The sequence below is a fragment of the Cygnus atratus genome, chromosome 2, assembly GCF_013377495.2.
Source record: "Cygnus atratus isolate AKBS03 ecotype Queensland, Australia chromosome 2, CAtr_DNAZoo_HiC_assembly, whole genome shotgun sequence".
In the NCBI taxonomy this organism is placed as follows: domain Eukaryota; kingdom Metazoa; phylum Chordata; class Aves; order Anseriformes; family Anatidae; genus Cygnus; species Cygnus atratus.
In genome coordinates, this window is record NC_066363.1 from 115,206,560 (window position 1) to 115,234,173 (window position 27,614).

The 27,614-nt window shown below is 36.0% G+C and overlaps 1 protein-coding gene across 1 annotated transcript in view; it reads right to left on the bottom strand.

Annotated features, from left to right (window-relative positions):
- The window catches only part of CCDC178 (coiled-coil domain containing 178), a 181,162-nt gene that overhangs the window by 15,721 nt on the left and 137,827 nt on the right, over window positions 1-27,614 (bottom strand). The window contains exon 19 of the mRNA XM_050709125.1: window positions 299-433. Coding sequence (XP_050565082.1) covers window positions 299-433 — 135 coding nt within the window. The remainder of the gene's footprint in view (window positions 1-298; window positions 434-27,614) is intronic.

Genomic DNA, 27,614 nt, shown 5'->3' on the forward strand with positions numbered 1-27,614 from the left:
CCGCTCTGTGTTTCAAATGTTTATAGCCAATATATTTATAATAATCTTTTCAAAGGTTTGTGAAAAATAAATTTAATCTTCCTTTTTTTTTTCTTTTTTTTTTTTTCTTCCCCCAAACTATGCATGGTATATGTGCTAACTTACTGAATTCATCCTTCATGCAATTCCAGTTTATTAAAGAGGTTAAAAATTTATAAAACTCTGATGGGATATGGTTTTAATGCTTCATCACACTACCCATCATTTGCTTTTCAATCTAGATCAGAATGATCTTTCCTACTTCCCTGCAATCACCTACCTGCACAGCTAATATTTTCTGAGCATTCTCCTGAGAGGCTGCCTGGATCCTCGCCAGCCCAGCCTGGCCGTAGAGCCCGCGCTGGCTCAAGTACGCCGCCAGCGCCCTGCGCATCCTGCTCTGCAGCACACACAGCTGGAACGGGAGCCGGGGGGAGGGAGGGGGGGACAGAGGCAAAAAAAGGAGGAAGGGGGAGGATGAAAAAAAAAAAAAAATCCCAAGTCAGAGTAGGAGAGGAAATTAATGGCAGTGTTCAAGAAGAATGATGGAGGGAAATATAGAAAGCAGTCAATAGCCCATTCTGCACTGTATGGACCTGACAGGAATTTCACAGTCTCTTGATTTTTCAGCCCACTCATGTGCATTCATCAGAAACCAGTCACATCTGGCTGCCAGGATGGGGGGTTAATTTTCTCTAAATGCCTCAGCAGTTTTGTTCTAGCTGAGGCAAACTCTGTGACTGCAAAGCTGATGAGTAAAATATTTCTACTTCACCCAGTTTAACTCAAAACCGATAGCCTCGGGACATATTGAACCTTTCTTTAAAAAAAATATAATCTTTTGAAGCTTTTTGAATGGCACATCAGGTCAGGCCAAACTTTAAAATGCAAGTTTAAGACTTTGATGGACGCTAGGGCTCCCCCCCACCCCCCCTTTTTTTTTTTCTTTTTTTTTTTTTTCCCTGTGTAAAGCTTATCATAGCTTGGCAATGTGTGCTTTAGTGCATGACAAAACTAAAGAGAATTAACTTAGCCATCAACTGCTCAGGGAGAACAATAACAGGAAAGAAATTTCCAGATAGAACTTCCTATTAATCTACCTAGCTATAACCATGTGACATGAAAGCATCTAACAGCACTAAATTACACAGAATGCGGCTACTGAGAGTGACACTCCTTAAAAAAAGGATTGTCTAAAGTTGTATCGTGAAGATATCACTTACCGTAGGAATTGCATTTGTTACAAAGAGTTATAGTTGATATTATTCAAAGGAGGAATGCTCACCCGATAGGCTTTTGCTATTTGTTAACATTAATTATTGCTAGAATCTACAGTTAAGACTTGTATCAGTTTTTCCTTAATCTGCACAAATTTGTAACTCATAAACATGGTGCAGCACGTCTCTTATTTCAGAAGAAAAATGTTTAAATATGATCTGAAAATCTACCAACGCAAAATGCTTTTGAAAGACCATGTGCTTTGGTAAATTCTGCAAACATTGCTTCATACTCTAGACCAGCTGTAATTTAGAAGATGGAAGTTTAAACTACCTAAATTATTGCTTAGTTGAAATACATGGTTTTGTTTCATCAAGTTAATTATTTCAATAAATTTCATAGCTATTGTTAGCATGAAGCCTTCAAGAGTATCCCTGTCAACCAGATTAACACAATGGATTGTACCATTCCTTTGGAAATATTGCATTTCATTAAGGTCAATGCCACAGGTCAATAATTGGATCAGTTATAAAGAAGCTTTTACATGATAAGATATGACTGCTCTTTAGGAGCAAGCGCAGTGTACCAGGTGAAAAATACACTTTTTCAAAAGAATGTAGATTATAGTAATATCAGGTGAGCTATTACAGCCTAGAGAGTAATTAATGCATATTTTCAAAATTAATGACCTGATTTTCAGAGATACTGAGTTTCCACAAGTCCCATTAGATCCTATGGAAGCTGTGAGTACTCTGCATCTTTGTAAATGAGTCTGTAAAATATTAAAACAGATCTTTGTACATATTTGTTTTGAGTCATGCCAGTGTATATTAAAAATAACATGAGGGAAGGTAGATGAACTCAATGGGAAAATATAAAAATATTGATCTGAATCACAGCCAAAACCTGAAACCAAATATGAATACGTTTTCCAATTTGTAGAAGCATTTCTAAGTGCTACTGCTCCTTTCCTCCTACTTTAAGAATTTTATTTTTTTTCTTGAAATAAATCTCAAGCTTTCCATGGGTCTGTTGTTAGTTCAACTATTTTCAAACCTCATGTTGTTTGATACCATTCTGGAGTCTGAAAAAGAATGCAGGTGAGAGAGGAGCAAAACAACTTGTGATGTTTTAATAAAAGAACCTATTTCAGCCCACTAGAAAAACAACTTAAGTAGAAAACTATTTTTGGATTATCAGAATTCCAATTTTTGTAAAAATATCAAATAATTGCAAGATATAATGTTGTTCTGAGGAAAATGGAAGTTGGGGGAGCATGTGAAAGGATTTGTCATTGAATGGTGAAAGGGAACAGTGGCTATCCAGTTCAAAGACTATCCAGGGTTTTGTCTTGAGAGAATAAAAATACATTCAAAAGTTCCAAGATTTGACTATTTGAAAATTGCTATAATAAGTACTGAGAAACTGACAGTTTGTAATAGCTGGTGTTCAACAGGACCTTCACTAATGTTTCTCATTTCAAAGAACCAAATAACCACTTGCAAATTACAAGTACATGATAGCTGTTGCTACTATTGTAAGTATCCTGCATCTAATGTATTTCATATTTTGAATATGTTTTATTGTGCCTAGCATAATAGAGACTAAACTCAATATTTATTAATTTTACAATATTAATTGCAACATAAATAACATTCATGCACACAATCAGAAATACATGTCTATGTGGGAAAGTAATAGCTTGATCAAATGTTACCTGAAAGCTTTGAATAAACTGAGGGACTCTCTAACCTAGGAGGGGCAATGCAATTTCCTGAGTCTACTTCAGACCCATAGTTAATGTAATAATTTAAAACAGAAAAAATCCTAAGTCATCCAGCTGAAGAGCACTTCTAGTCCAATATCAGCCTGTAAATTTTGGAAGTTTGGCCATTGTCTCTCTGTCTCTATAGGCAATGACACTTTTCCCTTAGATTCTCTTCTTAGTCATATAATAGACTCATTAGCTTTTCCTTATCTTTTAAATTTTTATCACAATTTTAAGTAGAGACTTAAGAAATCACAGCATGCATGAGTTGCATATATGACATTACTGCTAATTCTTCATTTTTTGTTGCTTTGATGCACTATAAGAGAAACGTGCTGTTTCCTGGACATTTTCAACACACTAAACAAAATGCTGACAGGGAAGGTAACAATATCTTCAGTGTGCAAGGCATAGAACATGCAGAGTAGACAAATATTTGTATGACAGTCTCCTTGTTTTAGATGTTTACTTGCCTATAGGAACAGCACTGAAGGAAAAAGCAAACAAAAAGACAAGAGAGCTTCAGATTTGAGTGATTCAAAAGGAGAGGATTTTTGTTTTTGTCAGTTTGGTACCTCCCACAACTGGAGCTGATACAGGTCTATCGTTAGACCCCACAAAATAATCTTCTGTTAAAGGGACTGTAGGTGTTTCTGCAATCATCAAAACTAAGTTAATTCAGCAAGGAGAAGCAATCACTTTCAAAGAGCTTTCTCTTTTGGATGGGAGGGAACAATTTTTGCAGCAAGTGACTTCTCACAGTCCTCAGCCTACCAACAAAGAGATGTTGAGCCAGCAGCTGGAGATGTACCTTTGTGAGCTGCTGGGGAGAACAAACGATGCTGTCAAGGAATTGCCTCACCATTCTGCTGCTTTGGGTCTTTACGTCTATTCTTTGCTCATATTGTGTTTCCCCTCCATGCTTTGCAGAGGGGAATGTATGGCTCTATATTTATTTAATTCCTAATTTACATGTGGTACTTATCAATAATAGTGTAAATTTTGGAAAAGGAGGTATGAACTAGTTGCCATAGCTATTTTACTAGACAGGAAGCTTAGATTATGATTTGGGGTATACCAAACATTGTGCCTTATTCTGTTCTCACCTTTATCTTTTGTTGTTGTTGTTGTTGTTATGATAAACCCAGATACTTCACTAAATTCATGCCTGGTTTGCTATAATATGAGATTGAAATTAAGCTACTATTTTAATCTGAAATTTCTCACTTGAGGGACCAAACTGGGACCAAAAGCATACAACACTTGAAGCTGAGGCCTATTCAAGCCTAACACATTATTCCAGATGTCTTGTTTCTAGGTCTTCATTAATTAAAGCTATGATAATATCTAGATTCTCTATACAGTAAACAAAAGATAAATTGTGGTATGTGCCATACCTCTATTCACCTTCTAGCTGGCATGGCCAATGACAGCCAATAAGATGATGTGGGCATTAAGTGTTAATTCTTGTTCACTAGTTGAGACACTAGAAGGCTTGTATTCCAGTTAGTAGCATATTAAAAAGCCCACATCATCAAGCATAGGCTGCTATTACAGATGGGAATAACACTGGGCTTGCACAGATACACTTTCATGTACTACAAGAGCACCTTCGTTTTGCTGTAGTGTGAGACTAGCACCAGAAAAACTTGGCCCCTGAGTTTGGTCAAGTCATTTTAAATAAAGAGACATTGTTTGCTGGTACAATATCAAAATTAAAGAAAAAAGAATAGAAAATCCTGCATAGATAAAAAGCAATTGTATTGTATTTTGACCAGAATATTTTCCAATTTCATTGTTTGGCCATTCACAAGGACACAAAATTTTCGCCTGCTTATCTTTCATTACACAGTCTAGCTGTGTTGGACTAGACCAATGCAGATTATAGACATATTTGACAACAGACACAGAACTAGGGGTGTTTACCTGGTTAAACATCAAATGGCATCTGGCACCATTAAGAATACAACAGGAACAACACATGGAACTCAGTCATGATGCTTTTCCGGTGGTCAACAACACAGTACTTGGTCTGCTTCTGTTGCCAGTTCTAGCCAGGGACTACACACTAGCATCATACTTGGTTATGATTACAAACCCAGTCCTCCCCACAGATGTTTTTAATTAGTGAGATTCAACTGATCTGAATACAACTGTTCCTGTTTTACACATGAGAATATAAAGAGAGAATCAGACCCCCTATGAATAACATTTCATTTTATTTTCCAAAATTATAATTATTCATAAGTTATGTATTCTACATTCAGACTACAGACTTGCATCTAAGACATTTGATCTAATAAAACTGCAAGGTTCTGAATCACATAAAATAGTAAACATTATAATAGATCTAAAATGAGATATATTATAGGCAGGACTAGTATGCTTCTTACCTCGAAAGAAGATTCTCTTTTAATTTTGCCAAACTTTAAACATTTGATCAAAAAATGTGCATGGCAGGTGTTTGCCCCAGGCTAGATTTGTTTGGATAACCCAAGCAGTTTGCTTTTTCTCTGAGGTTTTCTAGGCAAAATACTTTACTCTGCTCCTGTTAAAAAAATGTAGTGATGTCTGCTTTTCTAGATACAGTGTTCAAAGGTGACCGAAATATCACAGGGGGTGACATTTTTTTATATGATGACTTCATAAAAATCATCTGGTGAAAATTATAGGCCTTTGGAAAACTTCTGACTGCTAATAACCACTAGGAAGTTTTTCCATTTTTATCAGCTAAAAATTTTAAAAACATTGTCCCCTGTAAGCATTCTTGAGCCTCTCCCTGCTCCTAGACTTGACCAGACTGTTAATGTATCAACCTTGCCAACCAAGTGAGAATGCTTATTTCTATACAACTTTACCCTGTACATATGCCATCTTCACAAAGCAATTTGTTATACATCAGTTCAAGAATACATCACTGAAACTTAATTTTCGCTATAATGGCTATTATTTCAGCACAGGATGAGATTTGTCACTAACAATGTGCCTATCTCTATATCAGCATAAATATGCATCTTTTGATGCTCACCAAACATGGAGGAAAAAAAGTAATTCTGAAAACTGGAAGGTATGTTTGCATCAAACTGAAGCCTGGGTTAAGGATGCCCACATACGATTAAGAAATTGATCTTGTTAATCAAAATTTGTGTAATTCTAACAACAGAAGCTTAATTTAGGCTTTACAGAGCTATGCTAAGATACAGTAATGGGAGATCTAATAAGGACACAAAAACCCAGAGCATTAACATGGAATATTAATTGCCAGTACAATAATACTTTACCATTAAGATTGAAGAGACTTAGAGACACAGCTGCTCCAAATAAAGGTTTATTCCAGGCTGAAAACAATCTAAGGAATTACATATTGAGACATTTTAAAGAACTATCATTTTCAGACACAGGAGGTAAGTCATAGCTAATTGTCAAGTGACTAAAACCATTTGTGAATATTAAAATGAAGAAGAAATGGAGTAAGCAACAGCAAAAAAGGAAAAATATACATAGCTGAGGCAGATGAAAGAAACAGATGGGCAGAGCATTTCCAAGAATTCTCACTAGACTCAGCCCACAATCAATACCATATTTTGATGAAATATTATGAAATATTATGAAGCTAAACCATTTAACATTAACAATAACCAGTTGAGATGTCAGCCATACACACAGCAATCCAGAAGCTAAAATCGTCAAGGCAGACAGCAATGATGTTGTCACCAAGAAATGGATCACTAGATGCCACCATTTAAATGAAACTCACTCAGAGAAAAAGATCCCTCTCCTTCCTCCTGCAAGAGAAATCTTTTTCTGTGGGGGTGTAACACCCCACAGGAGGTAGGATGAAGCTGGACACAAATCTCAGTGAACAATAGTCTGGATTCAACTGAGGTAAACACGAATGAACTACAGATATTCATAGTAAGGACCATCATAAAATAATACACTATATGCAGCACATCATCAATTCTCAAAAACCCTTTGAAAGCTTATATACACCTGCAATCATATAGTTAGTATGAATGAGGTTGGTGCTGTGAAGAAGGCAAAGGATGACGGAAGAAAAAGTGCACTATAATGAGCAAGGCTCCTGAATGTAACTCTGCAGAAATGTATTATTTTTATGTCTCTGCCACACCGTACCCTTGGCATGTTAACCAAATCATTTAACACCATTTTTTTTTCAGAGATAATTGGGAATTTTGTGCTTTCTCTTTTTTTTTGGGGGGGGGTGGTCATGGGGGGGGGGGGTGTTATCCATATTAAGTCTTTAATTTCCAGACTTGATTAGCAATTAGCAATGATAGATTCACCTGAAGACAGTAGGAAGACTTGAAATCACAGTGTACCATGAAGGTATTTTTCTAGCATTACTAGACTGGGGCTAGATCTGCAAAAGGCTTTAGGTATCTCATTACTATGTTTGGCAGGTAAAAACATAGTTATCTATGTATTTGACAGTACAGGATGCTAAGAGTATTTCATTAAATTCTTGTATTAAAACACAACTCTGGTTTATATTCAGAGAATATAATTCTTTTGACACTACTCTTGACTGACGTTGATATAAGGGATACAGAAACCTGGCATTCTGGGTTCAAAATAATATTATTTCATAATTCTGCAGTAGTCCCTCATAACATGAGACATCAGGTTATTACAAAATATAGCAAGCCAAAATGAAACTAACAGAAGTATTAACTACTAGTCACTGCTATCACCTCACTACAATTTTCAGATCTAAGCAAATTACCATTACATTTCAAACAAAGAATAATATGTCACTTCTAAATCTACACTCTATTTTCAAATGATGCTAATCTTATATCAGAGGACCCAATGTGTGTGTCATATTAATTCAATAGTGCAATGTGAATGCTAAATTCTATGTAAATGACATAAGCCTTATCAGTTCCATTCATTGTTACAACTCAAACAACGGCAATTACAACAACTCTACAGATTTTGGCGCTGTAAGAATGGCAGATTTATTAGCAAAATCCAGTTAATATTTATCTTTTCATACTGTTCAACTACCAAGTTACACCTGTACAATATACAAAGCTCCTAGGTAATGAGATATTTCTTTATTGTCAAATCTGCTCTACAGACTGCTGGTAAAGATTACATAGCCCATTTAAATAAAGCTTTTTTGTCAACAGACTGAATATACTTTAAAAATGAGTAAAAGCCTCATGAAAAAAACAAACCTCAGCTGATGCGCAAGTATACATGAAAAGATGCACTTTTTTTTAGACCTTATTCCAGTTGTGAATGCTTTGGTAAGCAGATTAGCAATGTTAAATTAAAGGAAAGAAAGAAAGAAAGAAAAAGAAAGAAAGAAAGAAAGAAAGAAAGAAAGAGAGAGAAAGAAAGAGAGAGAAAGAGAGAAAGAGAGAAAGAGAGAAAGAGAAAGGGAGAGAGAGAGAAAGAAAGAAAAGAAAGAAAGAAAGAGAGAGAGAGAAAGAAAGAAAGAAAGAAAAAGAAAGAAAGAAAGAAAGAACGAAAGAAAGAAAAAGAAAGAAAAAGAAAGGAAGGAAGGAAGGAAGGAAGGAAGGAAGGAAGGAGGGAAGGAAGGAAGATAACTGTCTTTCAAGATCTACTGAAAAACAAACAAAAGGCCAAAAAATCAGAGTACAATCTTATACTAAAAATACTGGATAAAGTGAAAAGAAAGAAAAAAATAAATTTGAGGAAAGAAATTAAAGACTAACATCATGACTTTTAACTCCTGTCAGGAAAAAATAAGGAAAGGAGACACTCCTTTATAAGATCAGGACATCTTTCTGCTTGTTGTGGATACTTATAATAAGCATTTTTAATACTAGTTTGAAAACGAAAAGTGTGCTTTCTGTATTAGGCTCCTCAAAATGTAGCCTAGAGCTTGATACTGAGTAGATATAGAATATATTTGATGTTATTCTTTCCTCAAAGATTTTTATACTGGCCAATTTCTACTGCTGTACAAGGGGAATATTATCTGTACTTATCCAGACATTTCTCTATATATCATTTAGTAACACTGATAATCAAATACTGCTACTTTATCCTCAAGAGCCTGAAAAAATGAATGTAAACATCGTGAAAATGTGTAGATAATTTTCCTTATCCCAAACCAAAGGCTTTATTATTTTTAAATAATTTTTACCTCCAAAGCTCTCATCTACAGAAGTTCATGACTTTTCCCAACTTGCATTTGTTACTTATTCAAGGCCATTAAAGGAATGTGTCAGACAGCACAAGCTGAAGTGTCAAAACCCTACAAGTAAACAAGATCACTCCAAGGAAGTTCCTGACCTTGCCATTAACTTCTCCTGTTAAAGCAGCCATAATCTCTAATCATTCCTTTTACAGACTCTACTGCTTACTCCGAAGAGAAAAAAATGTACAATATAATAATACCATATCTCATCCTCTGTCCCCTCCTAAAGGATTTCTGAAGTATAATTGTTAACACCTTATTCAAAAAGTAAACTAGTACACTTCTGGCATTCAGTGTTGTTGAGAGTGTTTTTTCATGAGCTTAAAACTAATAAACTACCTGATTAATATGAATATGTTATGCTACTTTCCCAAACAATTTAATAGTGAGCTTCATCTTTATGAAAGGTGAATTCTTGCCTTCTTTCCTACATTAAAATACACTGAGATTAATTATCAAAATGTACTTAAGTTGTAGATCTAGCAGAATACAGACAGCATCCTGCCTCTCTTGAAAAATGAACATAAAATATTATGACGATAAACATTTATATTAAGTTGTTGTTTCTGATTCATATTAAGTATGTCCTGATCATTGCAAAACAGTAAAATGAAATTTAAAAGAGCATTTTTTTTTCTAGATGACATATACATTTATCAATTATCCCTTACGACTCTATGAGAACACAAGGATCACATATCAACAACATCTTGCTTTCTGGCCAAAAGCTGGTCTATTGTGACTAGGTATTATTGTCATTGTGTTTATGTTTCTAGGCCTTTGGCACCTGACAGTGATCTCATCAGACCTGACAGTCACTAGCCCGTTCCTAGATCTAGTCTCTGTGCACTGTGACCATGTGCCAGAATAGCCCAGGTCATATGATGGGTGCCTCAGCAGTCACATGCTCTTGGCTGCTTGGCTGAATGACCACCAGCATCCCTTTAGCTGTGATAGAAACTTGACTTCCAGTCACCTGTTTCAGGACTGATATGGTCTTCAGCTGAATAAAGACAGACTTTGCAAAGGAGTTGCAAAGGTTGGGTTTGCATAATAAACCACCCCACCAGCATCGGCAACCCAGGGATTGGATATTCTGCAGGGCCAGTGTGAGTATTGAGAGGTAAGTGTGCTTCCTGGAAGGCAATGAATCAATCAAAAGAACAGCTGGCCAATTAAGATGTGCATAACTTCTTGCCAGATGTTACCTCAGTGCTGATGGCTGACTGCATCTTAGAGATGCACATTGTTTCTCAATCCCTGGGGCTACTTTTATATCGTTAAATAAACAGAGCTAGGAACCATTCTCTGGCGGTAAGGCGAAGTGGAACAGTCTGGCTTTGTCCACACTATACAGTCCACTACCACTTCTTTGCCCTATGCAATACCTTCCCTACCCTAAAACAGAAGTAGCATTTCAGGGGGCATGACGGGTTACCTGCTGAATGACAGAATGAACATGAAGGCTGTGTTTCAGCCTATGAAGATGAAACAGAGGTATGTGCTACATACACTTGGCTGTGGCCAAGCCTCTTGAGATAGTGGTGGGATACTGTATGGTGCTGAGGGAAATAAAGCTGGTGCTGTCCCATCCATGACCCCTGCTTGGAGCAGTCCCTGTTGTGTTATTGACTTGTGTTAGGCTTTCTCTTGGAAAGTGTTAGCTAACGCAAACCAAAACAGAGCAGGGCACTGTAAATAATCAATATGGAGGACTATAGAGTAGGTCATGCCAGGTTCTTAACCCTCTTTTATTTTCCAGGTTAGATGTAGCCTTCATGGCCAAACAGTATCCTGAGCTTCCTCAGGATAAAAGTGTCTTGGGAAGAGTCAGATACGTACACGCTTTTCATAAACAATAAGAGATTAAATCATAAATAATAAGGATTTGAGAACAGGATGGAATTAGGAAGAGAACATGAAGGTTGGAGGGGGTCCAACTACACTAAGCAGAGAAAGATAGGGAAGATATTTGTAGCTGGAGGGCATTACAGTAGGTCAGGCTAGGAGCTACACTGTGAAGCAAAAAAATAAAAAAATTTAAAAAAAAGGAAAAAGAAAAAAAAACATACCCTGAGGGTGATAAACTGAAGTCTTTAATTAAGTTACCAACCAACCTGTTCTGACATCCTTAGTCTAACCAAACACTCTTTTCTTCTTATCTGGCACCAGATATTTCATAAATCTTATGAAAAATTCTTCAACCTACTCATCCTCTTCATGACTATGACTCTAGCTCTGAATTATGTATTTATCCCAGCAGCTGATTTCTTGGCTCAGGGGTCAACATAATATGACAGAATGGCCTTTCTTGCTGACTAAGCATAAACATCTTCTGAGGTTTACAGTCATATTCCCATACCCATCACACCTACACATCAGCTTCTCTGTACAGTCATTCATCCTGTATGATTCTTGGTAGCATTCTCTCTGAGACCTCTAACAAGTTACTTCATTCTCAAATCTGAGAACAGAGTACCCAGATAGGCAGTACTTGTTAGAATTTGTCTATATTTCCACACATCATTATCTGGATGCCTTCAGTCAGGATGGACATTGCATTGCATAATTATTAAAGGGAAGACAGAGATTAAAATGGTGTTCATAGAACAAAATGGAGTTTACAGTCAGAGGCTTAGCTTCAGTCTGTCATAATACGTACTGTATTAACTAGTCATTAAGGTAATTGGAATAAATAATTGCAGGCCTTGCCTGAATCCTTTGTCCTCAGGAGGGCTTAGACATTCAGCCACATTTCTGTGGAAAACAGTGTGAGCAAATAGAAATGGCTCAATGAAGTCACATACTGGCAGCAATCAGTCACTCAGCAAGTTCTGTAAGTCTCAAAGTACAAGAGATACCAAGAGTACTATACAGACTCACATAGTGTGATGTAGATTAGGACAAAATGCAAAGGAGAAGCTTAAATGATATTAAAAAAGCACTATTTCATTGCACTTCTTTCTCTTCTCAGAAGAGGAAAAACAAAGGAGAGGAAGAAGAAAGAAGAAGATGATGAAGAATAACAATAAGGACAAAAACAAGTATGTGTCTGAGAAGGCAAGAATGAGAATTCTCCACCCTAACAGTACATCTCTGTTTCCTTCTGTAATATTCCCACACAACATTCCATAGACAAAAAAAGGAAAGAATGCCATCAAAAAAAAACCTCCAAGTTGTATATCTGAGTAAACAACAAACAAATAAAACAATTCTTCACGTTGTTCTACCTGCTCTTCTATTCTCTACAGTGCCTTCCTCCCTTCAAATTTAGAGAGCTCAGTCAGTAGACAGAAGTCTGCTATTGTGTTTACAGTCTGAATTTCAAAGCGTAACTTGTGTTTCTTCAGGTACGTACGTGGACTGTGAATAGAGCAGACTACTCTGAGTGCCAGCAGAATAAAGTAAATCTGTGAATACAAAAAAACTGCAATTGTTTTTCTTCAACAAAATTGCTGCAGATAAGAGGACAGGTTCAAATGGATGTGGACCACAGAGAACACTGAGTGGTGTGGCACACAAGACAGCTTATAATGATATGCTATACTGTTAATGTGCACTGTGTCAACTGCAGCAGTGTAGGTTTCAACAGTGCTGTTTTATACTAAGGAAAGACTAATTTGTGCAATTTTGGCTTTCATTATTTTGTCTTTATTTAGTCACCTAATTACTTAAAACATTCGTTAGCAATTCTCTGTGCTTCCAGTTCCAAACTTTTACTCAAGCTTAATTCTGCTATTTCTGTGTACACATCATATTTAACTTACTTTTCCTCCTCAACAGCACCCAGAGATTGGCAACGATCTATTAGATTGTAATGCTATTTTAAATTATTTACCGCATTTCATAATAAATTATAAATCAGCACTTTATGTAGCAACAAGTTAATGGGTAAAGTCTCCTCTAAAAACTTTAATCACATGATCATGTTCTGCATATCAATAAAAAATTAATGTAAAAGCTAAATAACTTTTCATTTCCTTATACACTGGGAAGTTCCCAGTTGCTTCATCATTTGTAAAGGAAAATACTTGTGGGCATTCCCATTTTCTGGAAGTAGCAATTGTAAGAGACAACATCCTCATTTTTCATCTGCAGGCTACAAGTGCTACTTGTCACTCCCTTGGTCCCCTCACTTGGAGGACCCATAGCACAGTTCCTTCGCCATCTGCATATCACAGTTTCGAATGCAAGGAAAATCAGGGCCCTAAAGTGTCCAATGTGCATGTGGGTCTTATCCCACTGCTGACTGGGAAATAGCCAGGATGTGCACCCAAAAACTAGAACTGGTGCATCCTTGTTTCAGAGCACAGAAGAAGCCTGAAATATCCAAAGCTGAATCTTGAATTTCACAATCTCCTTCCAGGAAAAGTATCAATAAGTGCTGAAGATTGCAGCACTCCAGTAAAAACACCCAAACAGGACAATCTCATTTTCAATTTATGAGACAAATCAAAACTCAAAAGCAACAATAGTAGTGCAATTAACTACAGTAGTGAAGCAACTAAGATCAAATTTGCTAAGCATCTTTAATGGCCCCTAGGATTTGTCAGTTTTACTTTGCAGCAAGGAAACTGGAAGTCCTAAGAGGCCAGACTCTGGCCGAGATAGATCCAAGCCTCATCCCTTAGCACCACAACAGGGAGTCTATTAACATGGACAAGGCTGACTGCCTTGAAATTGCAGTCTCTTAAAACACCAACATTCTTGGCCCCAGTGGCACAAGGCCTCAGGACCTGTGCCCCAGATTTAGGGAATCACCTCAGGACCTCCAGGTTTCAAGCGTCTGACTTTTGTGTAAGCCACCAGAGTCACCATTGCAGAAATGGGATCTGAGTCCTTGTTGTTGGGGGCCACAAAGACAGACTACCTCATTAATGTTGTTGGCAGATTTTCATTTGTTACAATCACTTGTGTGTTTCTGAAAGAACAACAAAAAATATGCAGATCTAAAATATAATTTGATCAAAAAGGTTTTTTTATATACCAGTTGTAGCATCTATTACACAGGTATTATATTTACAAGGCGAATTTGCTACATAGAAAGCATTAAAATAAAAAGGTTAGACAAAAAATGTTGATCACTGCTTCCAAAGATGTACATATTTAATGGAATCTACCTTAAAATTTGCATCTATGTTCACTTCTTTGCAAGGATTATGAATGTAGAGTTATCTTTTCCTAACTCTTGAAAATTCTCCAGAACTGATGAAAATTCAAGCATGTATGAAAACAAGGAAGTCATTACTATCATATAAGCTTGAGATTGTTTTTCACTATGTTTGTCAAGAACTTTGAGCTTCTTTCAAATGCAGTCTGTATACACAGTTTCAAACAGTAGTTTTCCTAGATAGAAGAGCTGACAGCAGTAATAAACAGGACAGAAAACACATTTCTGTTTAAACAATTTTAATGAGGTAGTACTTAAACCATTAATGACTTGAGTAAGTGACTTTGATAACCATGAGTTAGTCAGTAGGTCCCACCTATCTTGATTTCCAAGTTTCCTAACAGTAACAATCACACAAATAGATTCAGTATTATGTTCCTGATTGCCAGATAAAGGAAAGATGCAAAAAGGAATCTAGTTAATGCCTTTATAATCACACACAATTACCTTAAAAGGACAATAAAAAGGAAAGATAAATGTTCAGAACTTAGGAAATGCCAGACCTACAGTTACTTTTGCAATGTTAATTTAAGACCCTATGTAATACGACATAGTCTTATTTATGTTTCATAGCTTTTTTCCTGTCTTTTTTAAAGCAATGGGTGGACTCACTTTGCAAACAGATGAACAAATACTCAAGAGAGTATTTCCGCAAGAGAATATTACTGCAGAGTATAACGATATTTCATGTGAGATAGAGCTAAAAGGGGGTGAGTTTCATAAATTTTCTTGAGAGCAAATAGCTGAGATTTAGAAATCTTTAGTTCCTTCGTTGTCTCTAAAAGGAGATTGGCCTTAATGGACAAAGTTTCTTCCATTTCTCCATAGACTGACTAATTTATTGGAAAACTTCAGTATCTCCCTACTCTACTCTTCCTGTCTCCTTGTCTTGCCACTTCCAGTCTCCATTCCACAAACATTCAATCTAATTCTAGGAAGTCTTAATCACACATTCCCTGTATTTCCTAAAGGACAGTAAAACCTATGTCTTAAGTAGCCTGAAACTGAATTAATAGTGGACCAAGGGATTTTTTCCCATTCTAGAAGCATGTTTCAACATTGCAAAATAAAGGAGGACTATGGAGCAAGCTCTACCACTGGACACCTGATCATCAACACTGTTAGTTTACCCTCTGGCTTTATTTCAGATTATCCCATGTGATCTCTTCCAGACAAAGACAGCGCATAACTACTCTAGGAACTTCTCCCAGGAGGCTTTATATCCTCTGATACCCTACATGTTATCATGCCGCATCTCATGGGATGTTATACATACATTCACTTAAATATTATTAAAACAAAACAAAACAAACAACAAACAACAAACAAACAAACAAACAAATGAAAAAAAGCTACTCAGGTGCATTAGTGTGATTTCAGATAAATGAAACGGAAATACAGTAGTACATAGTATCAACCACCAGTTAGGCCCACAATGCCCCAGATGAGCTCCAGAGGATTGAAATCCATGGACAAGTGCTGTGTAGAGTGGACAAGCCGGTGGCAAAAAGTCAGACTTAGTGGTAGAAACACCATGTAAGCTTGAGCTCAGGGAACTCTTCTTGGCTTCCTTTTTTTCTTTAGGATGTTTTTATACATCAAAAGTGTCAGAAAAGCAATGCTGTCAGTCATCCATGCAATGACAATGACGAAAAATTGAAAGTGTAAAAATCAGAAGCTGATTATTATTTTTTTCTGTGTTTTTTTCCCCACATGTTTGCATGTGTTTCTCTTCTACATTTCAGGACACATGTTCAGCTTCTAAAAGCAGCAGTAACAATAGTTACAGCTCATCTTAATCAGTTGTCCCTTTCTGCAAAAAGGAAAAGAAAGTAAAAGCCTTTAAACAGGACCTTTCCTTTATACATTTTTTTCATCAGAGAAAGGGAATGGGAGATAATACATATATTAAAGCTTTACTTTCTACAGTACATTTTGAACAGTTTCCTCTTTTTTTTTTCTTTTTTTTTTCTTTTTTTTTTCTCTTTGATAGTATATGAAAATGTTTTTAATAGTGATTGCTTGCTATATAGCTAAACTGGCCAGATTAAAAAAAATACTCCGAATATATTCTGAACCTCAAAGTTTCTTTTACTGTCTGCCTGTATATGGCCTTATACAACTTTGACTTCTGCAAAAAAACAGCAAAATTAACACAACACATCAAAGCTACTTGCTTTACAGAGATCTTGACAAGATCTTCCCTGATACATTTGTTTAGTCCCTGTCCACATGCATTGTTTCATCCTGAATAACCCTATGACATCCTCACATCGGCTTCATCTTTGGTACACTCTTACTTCTGTCTTTGGCATCACAAGAGGACAGAGGCAAGGTGTATGAGTGTGGGAGAAAAAGATTTTTGTTAAAAACTGAACATGAGTAAGTATATTGATAACCTTCCCATGACAGTCTATATAGTCTGTTAGCCAGCTGATGCAATGGCAGGTACAATCAGCACACTGAGAAAAGATCCTAAGCACTGCACATGCACCTTGCTTTCTTTTGGATGCACAAACAAGCAGGGGAACATATTGTGCTTCAAAAGCTTCCCACTTCGGAAGATCAGGAGAGCAGGACCGCAGGGCACACAGCAGGCGCATCTACCTTTCAGTGCAGACACAGTTATTGTATCCTAGATAATAAAATTAGTAAGTCTGTTTCAAGCTAAAGACTAGGTTGACTAGCATACCAACTGTTTTTCACTCCTCTAATGCAAAATAATTGCATATATGGATGCTTTACACTATTCTAGAGATTGGAAAAGCTGTAAAGAGTGTATCGATAAATTTAGCCCTACAAGCTTAATTTATTAAAACAACTACAACAACACATGAAAACAGACTGAAATCACTTTTCTTTAAATATTTCATTCAAAAGTTGTAAAGGCCCCTTAACCCTGATCCTTTCTGAGGTCAATCATATGTGCAATATAGAATAAAATATTACTATTTTTTTCTATTACTTGAAAAGTATGAATAAAATAAAACCACCATAGGTCCAAACCAGGAAGAAAAACAACTTCGCTGTCAAAACTAGTTCATCTAAGGCAACCATTTCAGCATAAATACAAAGCTCTAATCTTGTATGGAGGCTAGATAACAGAAAATTATAGAAGTCAGCTATTTTTCTACAGGTAGCAAATAATGAAGAAATTTTAAATATATACTGAAAACCCATATAAGTACAGAGCTTTGAATTTGATCCGTAGTTTAGGAAAATCACTTTTGGCAGTTACATAATAACTAACAGGTTGACAACTGAAAAGCTGCATGTTGTTGGACATTGAAAGATTTGTAATACAGAGCTCACTGAAATACAGCCACTAAGAATGTAGAAAAAGTAGTTTATTCTATCATATAATCTGATAAGTATTTATTGTATAGTTCAAGACTGAATCTTAATAAGACTTAAGGACTCTCCTAGTTCACTTCCCCCAGCAGAGTGTATGTTTGGCTGGTGTTTTTTTACTGCAGGACCGCTTTAGGTAAAACAAAACAAACAAACAAACAAAGCATACATTTTCTCCCCAAAACTGAAATGGCACAAAGCAAAGGTGTTAAAAAGAGCTAAAATAAGTAAAAAGATGGGTGGGACTGTATGGTGATTTTAAGTTTGGATAATCATAACATTGTAAATACAATAACTGATAGTGAACACCTGTTTACAGCATTATTCTACTAATTTGATTATCATACTGTATGCAGGAAATGAAACAATTGCATTTGCATGCCTACAGCTCAAGTCTGTTTTATTTTCCGTGGATCATACATGTATCTAGACAGGTGCGTTGGCTTCAGGCTATTTTTAACTGCAAAACATCTGAAATCACAACTGTGAACTGGTTCTGCAGGTGAAAATATTCCTGGCAGAGTATTTACGTTCAAATTTGAAAAGTCATCTGCTACTTAAAGAAAAAGTATATTAATGATTAACGATGACCATGGTTTTCAGAATTGGCTTCCTGGCTGGGACCCATATTTATAATTCTGTCTTTCAAAAGGACTGTGTTTTTCTAGTAAATATTGGGCTACTATTATCTAGGTGCTTAAATAAAATGTTTAGATACTGAGGATGAGGCATGGGAGTTTGAAAGCCTGCCCAACATCTAAATTAAATAATATTGTGCCACAAACTGGTATGAATAGGAATTGCAAGATCACAGAATGAAGACTGCAGCCACACCATCTGTCCACTCTGAGGCTTCAGAAACTCAAAAAGCTTAACTTGAAAAATCCTAACAGCTCATACACCTATTAAGAAAATACTGCTTGAGGGAGAACATGGAGCTCTTATGTGCACAGCAATGAACTTCAATTCAGTATAAGTTTCTTGTCTGTCAAGATTTTTAACTATTCCTTTTCATAGCTTCAGGAAAAAAAATAAAAATAAATCTGATGGGTTGCTGATCAGAACTGTTATTCTGATGGTGAAATCCCAAAGGGAAACGTGCTTCAAATATGAAGTATTCCCTCCAGAGTCCCTGGCAGTCACTGAAAGAAGAACTTCTTGATGTATAAAGACAGTGTCACCATTGTCAGAGAATACTACAGCAGGAAATGAACCACAAAATAAAAGCAATGTCTTTCTTCCTAGGAATCAAAATAGTTGTTGTGGTTTTTTTGTTTTGTTTTGTTTTGTTGTTGTTGTTGTTGTTGTTTTTCACCTAAAAACATTTTGGAGAATGAAATCCTGATGGAACCCTGCACACATTATGAGAAAAAACACTCATCTAGTTTTTTTAAATGTGCATATACTTACACAATTACTCAGACTCATAATTTATAGAAAGCTAGAATGTACACAACACATAGAAAAGGTCTCCATCAAGAAATCAAAATATAATTTTATAGAAGGTGGAATAATGTACAGTTCACAGCCAACTTAACTTTTCCAACAAATGGAGCCATAAATGCAATTTTCTGTCCTTTGCTCTGAAGAATTAATTTTAAGATATTCATATTTTTCTTCAAGTACACCTTAAGTCTCAATTAAGCCACAAAAAGCTACAATAAAGTAACATTAAGAATCAACTTAAACCCATCATAGCAAGGAAATTCAGGCTTAAGCTAAAATTTTTTTCTCACTCCTCATCTTTAAATCACTCTGTTGTGGTTAGGAATTGTGTGGCTTGGAGAAGTGTGTGATCTTTCATACTGCACAATACATATGTTCCAGTGCTTAGGTTAAAGGAAAGTCAGAATTTTTAGCCTTAACTCTGAATTTCTTTACCTTTGAAGGCTTAACTCAAGCATCTATAATTACTTTAACATGAGCTTTTTACATATATATATATATATATATATTTCACTCTGGACTAGAAAGTGGAATTTGTAAAGCTCCTATTTGCTGTGTACTTCAATGGCACTCTTTCAATTTAAAAGATTGAGCACCACTTACTACATGAAACTGAATATATGCATTTTTAAATGGCACTTAGACATGAGTGGCTTAAATGTGGTAAAAAAGGCTTACACATTCCCAATATAAGTTACAAATTCAAACATTCAGGCATGAAAATCTTTTCCCTAAGTTGTTTTCAAGCTTCATCCTTTTTTCTGCAATAACTAAAGCAAAGCCACAGTAGCTGCAGCCATTTGCATCTAAGGAAGAGATGTTTTGCTTTGGTGATATAGTTAATGAGTCTAAAAATATTCAGTATAATAATTCTGTCAAAGCCCCCACAGTCTCCTCAATGAGCAGAAGCCTGCAGGATTCCAATGGGGAGCCAAGTAATGAGCTCTCAGCATTCGCTCCCACACCGTCCAGACGAAATATACTCGGGCCTCAACGGTTCCACATCATTAGCAACATGAAACAAAGACACATGCTTGACTTTAATAAGCGACTAAAGTTGCTGGCTTATTAGGCTGTCACTGCACATAAACTCTATTTCAGTGTGACAAAACAGTTTCCTGCAAACAAAAAAAAAAAGGATTAAAAAAAGAATAAAAAGGAGGGGAGCACTTTTGCAAACAGAGGTCAGTGTGATTTAATGCAGTAAGTGATTGAATGGATTTGAACGAAGGCACATGGGAAGTGATGGGTTTCTGACACCGACTCTCACGGGCACACTGCAGACTGCAGTTTCACTGCTGGAGACGATGTTTACGGTGGGTTGCAGTGATCAGACTATAGGCATATGTGACTGAGTTTTAGTTGATATTCCTGCAAGACAGGAAGTGAAGAAGCTTATTTCCCACTGGGAAAAGGTTCAGGCATGATTAACTTGGGCATGACCAAATAGGTCAATGATATGACAATGAGTGTCTAGCACTACAATTAAGTGGGAAAATGTGTGTGATTTGTTTCCTCTTGTTCTTCACATACCAATAATGCATTAGCAAGGATTCATTTAATCTCTTTCATTATATAAAAATTGATAGCAACACTGTACGGCAGCCTTAATTCGAATATATTTGTTTAAACTATATTTATCACTTCAGCAACATAGTCACCTGATGAACACTCTTCAGTGTTTAAACTTTAATGATTGATCTACGGGACTACTGAGAAGGTTTTTAAATCTTAATTTCTGCTAAAAGTATACCTATGTATAGAGAAGAAAATATGATAATATTTACATTTAAAGAAAGTTGGCCTTTGATCTTAAGAAAACTGAGCATTAGAGATGTGCAGGGAAAAATCCTCCTGTGCCACCAGCTTCTTCCGAAGTTCAAACATTCTCCTTTTTCATATGAGGGTGACACTGGGATTTCTGTTTGTTGTTTTCTAATTATTACTATTAGTAGTAGTATTAATTATTATTATTATTACTATTATTTATTTATTTACTTATTGTTGTTTCATGTGAAGAACTGGAGAAAGAGATTAACAGAGGGGCTTGCTTATGCCAGAAAAAACAACCACCAGGTGGCTATGCCACTCATCTGAAGGTTAAAGGATCAAAGCTCAGGTTCTATGTTGTGTTTTAAGTCAGAGCAGGATTGGATATTTTCATGCATTATGGAGTCACTAGTACAGGTTAAACAGAAACAAATAAGAAAAATCTATGCATATGTATTCAATTGTCTGGACTTAAAAAATCCATATAGATTATTTGAAACAGATGCTAAAGTCCCAGTCTGCACTGGGTTTAAGCAACCCACTACAAGCAGAAATTCTTACAAGTCCCTAAGACTTTGTGCCTGTTATAGCTTTTAGTAAAGTCCCATGAAGAATTCAGTTAAAAAAAACTGCCTTGTTTTCAAGGAAAAAATAAATTCTTAACCAGCTATGCTCAGCTTGTTTAAATATTTATTTCATCCAGAACACTTCTCACAAATGTCACTCACTTTCTGAGCTAATTCTCAGACCATTTTGCCAGTGGTAACATGCCTTCAGGAGGGACCCACATTAAAAACGTTATTGACATGTTTATGCACACAATGGTGGGGATATCTAGGAGAATAATATATTGACTAAAATGTAAAAAATATCTATAATTAGTGGGAGTTATATAACAGGAGCCTCACTGTTGGTTCAATAATTTGATCCATCACAATTTCCATGGGAGAAAAAAAAATGTTTTGCAAATGTGAATTTTAACCCAAAAGCAGTGGTTAATCATGGTTTTTATAAAACAGGAAGTGCAAGGAGCAGAAGCCCAGAAAATGAACAGAAGCAATGAGTTGGTCTCCCAAATTAATCTCTTATCAATACCTAACAAGAAGAAATAATACATAAATAACAACGAGAGTACATTATAGCAAAAAGTACAATCACTTGCTAATTTCAGACATGATCGTAGGATACTTTAACAGTTGGTAGTATGTGAAAAAATCAGCCATGATGCTCAGACACTTATTCTGGAAACTTAGCCAGGCCCAGCTCTATATTTACCAATATTAACACTATCACAAAGTTTAAGTGACTATGGGAACATAGCCCTGAAGTGCTGCAATGTGTCTACACACAGAGGACACACATCAAGCTCTCCATCATTCCATACAACAGTCCCAACTGCCTGCCTTTCCCCAGAAGGCTGGTAACATGGGCAAGACAGCCAATCCACCAAGAACTTTCCCAGATACATAGAAAAAGAAGGTCTGAAATGCCTATGTGAACCTTGAAAAGTTCTTAGCTCTGCGAGTGTTAGCATGTGCTGACGCCCACTTCTGACCAACATACAGCTTCGTAGTCAGGTGCAACCGGCAAACAGCAAATACAACAGATACAAGTAAAGCAAATATAATTTGGAGAAATTTTAAAACTTTGAAGAGAATATTATATGGAGAAGAAAATTTCCTTACGGAAGCTTGCAGGTATATAGTTATTCAGCTCTTGTCTAGACACAGCTAGTAAATACCAAACACCAATACTGCCAGAGTTACCACTGCAAGTTCAATAGAGCACGAAGCTGACCTAGGAAGGCTAGGTAGGCTCATATGTTTATTTTAATCGTCTCTGACATCTTTTTCTAAATGGTATTGTTCATTTAGAACACTTGAAAAATCCCTATAATTTATATAATGTTAAATACATGAAACAAACAAACAAAAAAATAATAACTTTACTTCAGCAATAATACACTCACAATCCATAACTAACAGGAAGACAAACAATCCATATTTGGCACAAAATACTGAAACTCTCTTTATACCGTGGTTCCCAGTTGATTTAAACCTTCATTAGAAAATATATAACTGTTAGTGCAGAACAATAGAAATATCCTGTGTAATAAGAGTAAATTATATATGAATGAGAGCCAGACACCCTTTGACACACTGCTGATAAAACCCCTGGCTTCAGGCATACTACTGAATTGGAAACTCTGTTGGGGTAGCACCCCATACAGAATAATGTGAGAAGAAAATCATACTGTAATAAATTTATCTTAGTGACAATTTTATGCACCATTCACTACTGTTAATTTAATAAAATACCCTTGCAGGGTATCTGCCCAATGTGTCCCAGATTGCATGTTCAAATACCAGACTTAAAGCAGCAGCTGGACTTCACTGCACTGATTATCAGCCACTGAATAGTGGCTGACAGTACTTTTAATGATCATGGGCAATACTTTAGAAAATTACAGCATTCTAGCTTTAATTCTAAACTGGAACTGTTTCATCATTTAATTCTGGAAGGAAATTATGGCTGCAGGAATCTGGGTTTCACACAGAGGTTCAGAGTAGCTAAAGATCTTTCAAGTACCGGAGAAATTCTCCTATGGCTTGTTTGCTATACTTTGATCACCTTGCATCTAAATAGAAGAAAATGTCTGAGGAAGGAAAAGGGAACTGATTTTATCTTATATACTTTGACTTAGTACCTTTAATTAACATTTCTTTGTGTTCCTATGCATTCCTGTACAGATAGGTTACAATTGCAACAGATTAAATCATTTTTGTATGGAGATACAGGCTTAACTCTTTCTTTGTGGTCTCTGTTGTTCATCACAACCTTTCCTCTATAGGAAGAAAATACGTTCACAAAATATTGGCTAAGGAAATTAAAAACAATCCCTTCCACAAGATGCTCCACATGGCAGAGGGAGAAATTAAGCATCCTAAGCCTTTTTTCCTCCTCATAATAAAATACAATAAATTAAAAAATAAAAATAAAAAATTGCACATTGAAATATCTGGTGGGAATAGCATCTTCCAAAAGGTAGAAAGTAATGTTAAATCCTTTGATGAACGTCAACATGTTAGCATGAAAGCAAGCTGGTTATCTGCAATCTACATGTGTCTCTCAGATTTGCTGTCTGATACAGAGGCTGTTGTTGCTGCCTGCATTCTTAGTACATTGAGTAAACTGTGCATACACACTGGAATTGGGGAGTATGCACTGCAAGAGCTTTAGAGAATTGAAAAGGTATGGTTACCTTAGCTACTCTAGAGTTTCTGAACATTTACAAAACATGATATTACTTAATCAGCTGGGAGGCAGGCAGACTATATTTAAAGAGTTAAGCATACATATAAAACATCAGATTGTTTAGGGAAGCTAATAAAGTAGATTGAGCTCTCATTGAATGAAAAATTGTTTTCAAAAAATCCACTTATCAATGGCATCACATAGTACAATCTAAGGCAAAATGAAGCTCAGTTAGCTATTCATGAAAAAAAAAAAAATGCTTCCACCTTTAATTCTTTCTCCAAGTCTTGCAGAAATGTAAGAAACTTCCAGAAGTGTTCATTCTTGCCCAAATAAATTAAAAGTAGTCCCTGATCATTCAACGGAATAATTTTTTGAGTACGACTTTTGGGAACAACATTGGCAGGTTGATGATTTAATGTAAAAAATCCAAAAGCATATGTAAAACTCAAGTTGTCAGAGGCTTTTGACACATGAAAAGGTTACCATGCATCAGCTGCTCTGTCATTTAGTTGCTGTGCGTTCTTTTGCTCTGTAACGAGTGCTCAACACAAGATAATTTAAGGCATGCACAGAAATACCATGGTGTTGTTTAAAAGGCTATATAGACCTATCGAGAGCATCACAAGACATGGTATTTATGTCTCTAGTTAAATGGTTTGCATATCTGCATAAATTCTCTCCATCTATCCATATTGCAAGTGCATCCTTATCTGACTGGGAAATCACGTATCCCTCACTCACAGTACGATAATTTACCATACTTCTGGTACATGGTACTATTTGCTGAACTGTGCACACAGGCACTTACCATTGTGCAGCTGATGGACAATAACTTGTTCGTGTGTCAAAAATCAGGTCTACTTTATCCTTGAGGAAACTTGTATATGGTAGTCTGCCATTAAAGCTTGTAATTTTGTTCTGAGTTATGTTAGTGTGACAAAATATTTCAGCTCCAAACGTGATAATGATGTACTCATATTGAAAATCTTGTTATTTAGCCTGTTAAGTGGATCTTGTGAAATGTGTTCTTCTTTCTATATTTTGCACATATATTTTGCACAGCAAACAAACTCTCTCCAGTTGGGCAGATCATTCAACATCTACACTATGAAGGACAGTGCTGCAAGATTTGGATCTAAGGTAAGCATTCAGTTCTCACTGATGGAGTTTGGAAGCAGATATAAGGAGGCAGCACTAGTAGCACCTCCAAATTGCTATAGTGAGCTGAGACCAGCTATCAGAATAAACTCTGCTTTCTGCTTGCTTTTACTTAGTTCTAAAAACAGAGACTGAGGATAAATGCATGGAATAAGACTCAGAACTCCTGGAATTAAATCTGTTTTAACATGGATCCTGGGTTCTATTTTCTCCTATATGTATGTCTATCCTCAGTATGGATAGGTTTATACAGGGGACTGTGTAAGCTAAAGAAAAGGAGAGAACAACTATAAGGAGTGAACAACAATTGTAATTCTACCTGTAGAGAGGCCTTTATTCCTAAAAATGTATGTACAGTTTTAGATGGCTACATCCCTGCAGTAAAGCTGTTCCACTTTGGGGTAGGAGCAGAGAAGCTGAGCCTTGCTTTTGCAGTTTTGCTGAGACTAAGTCCTTACTATTGCTAGGCCCAGAAAAATTAGTATTTGGATAGGTCAAATGTATGATTTGCACCAGAACATCCCTAACTAAATTTTCTGGTTCATTCCCTCTTCATGAAAGCTGTTATGCTAACATGTATGTTCACACTGCTTCCTGAGTTCCTCCTTCATAAAATTTGATAGAAAATCGTTAACTGCAGATGACAGAAAAAAGAACGGTTCCTCAACAGACTACATTTGGTGGCTGTATATGGGGAGATCAAGGTCCTAACTAAACAGAAGATACTTGTCTCCTATGTCGAGCAATACCTGAAAAGCCAATAGCCTAGGAAGCGACAAATATTGGCTTGGGCTCCTCTATGAGGTATTGCACCCACAATTTTCCTCCTGATGTGAGAGAGACAGTTTATCTGATAGTAAAAGATCTTATAAAAGAAGAGTCTCTGCTCTTTGATCCTAGTGATGCGAAGAGGAAACACTTTGTAAAAACACTGTTCTGGACTTGATACAGAAGGCAGTGACTCACATTTTTACAATATTTTGTTATTTATATTCTTCACCAGAAAATGAATATTAATTTGTTATGGTAAGCAAAAAAAATGTGCATCTGGCAGTTATTAGTGATAGATAGAGGAACATTTAAAATTTCACTTTTCCACCAAAATAACAGTCTTCTAAAATTTCATTGAACTGCCAGATTTTTATTTTATTTTATTTTTTCCCCAGGAAACTATTTCCAAAAGCAATTTCTGTTTTCTCATTAAATGTAGATAATTTCTGAAATTTTCATAATCTCTACTGTTTCTTAAATTAATTATGAGTTAGTACAGTGCATGATAACATTAACACGGACACACCACATTTAATATAACAACATATTTTAAATATAACATTGCAATATATTGTCTAAGTCGCAATATGTTTTTCATACAATGAAAAAGAAAAATGTCAGCATTTCAAAGAAAATGAATGGCTTTGCATTTTTTCTTGCACAGGAAATATAGAGTATTTTTTTTCTTTTCAATATAATGTCAAGTATTTTTTAAAATATTGCAACTTCCTGCTTCTAACCAAGTTTAGTAGATGATAATTTAGATTTTCATGTCATAATAATATACACTTTTCTGATTAATACAGTGCACTAGACAAAACTTTCAGGTGCATAAATGTTTAATACTATCCCATGTGAAATTCCTCAGTAAGGTCAGTTATACATGCTGGTACAAGAGGCTTCAATTTTTATTCCCAAACAAGGGGCTTGGTAAAATACAAAACACTGATCAACCTGATGTTGAGTATAAAAGATAAGGGACAGTGTGAGTAAAAACTTAAAGACATATCATTAATGTATCATTTGAAGTCTTACTTCAGTGGACTAGATAATGAAGAAAAAGTACAGTTGTCCACTATAAGAGAAGGAAAACACAAGTTCCAACTTGAGGAGAGAGATTTCTTTGCCTATATAACAGGAATGTTCAGACTGCATATTTTGAATGGCATGTAGCTATCACACAGCTCAAATGCATCTCTCTTGCCTGAACTATACTCAAAACGAGGGCAATGCTGAGCTAGAAATTGCAGAGTAATAAAAATGGCCAAACATGAGGGGCAAGAAAACAAGGGCTGCAGAAATAAATATTGCTAGGTTGTCTGGGGACCCACTGACCAATTTGAGTGGAGCTATTCTGAAATGGAAAGGGGGGAACATGGTGATCTTCATGCTCTGTATCTTGCAGACATACACAAGGATCCATTGCACAAGGATTGCTATGGCATGAAAGACTGGACATCTCTGCATTAGGAGGAGGATCTCCTCTAGGA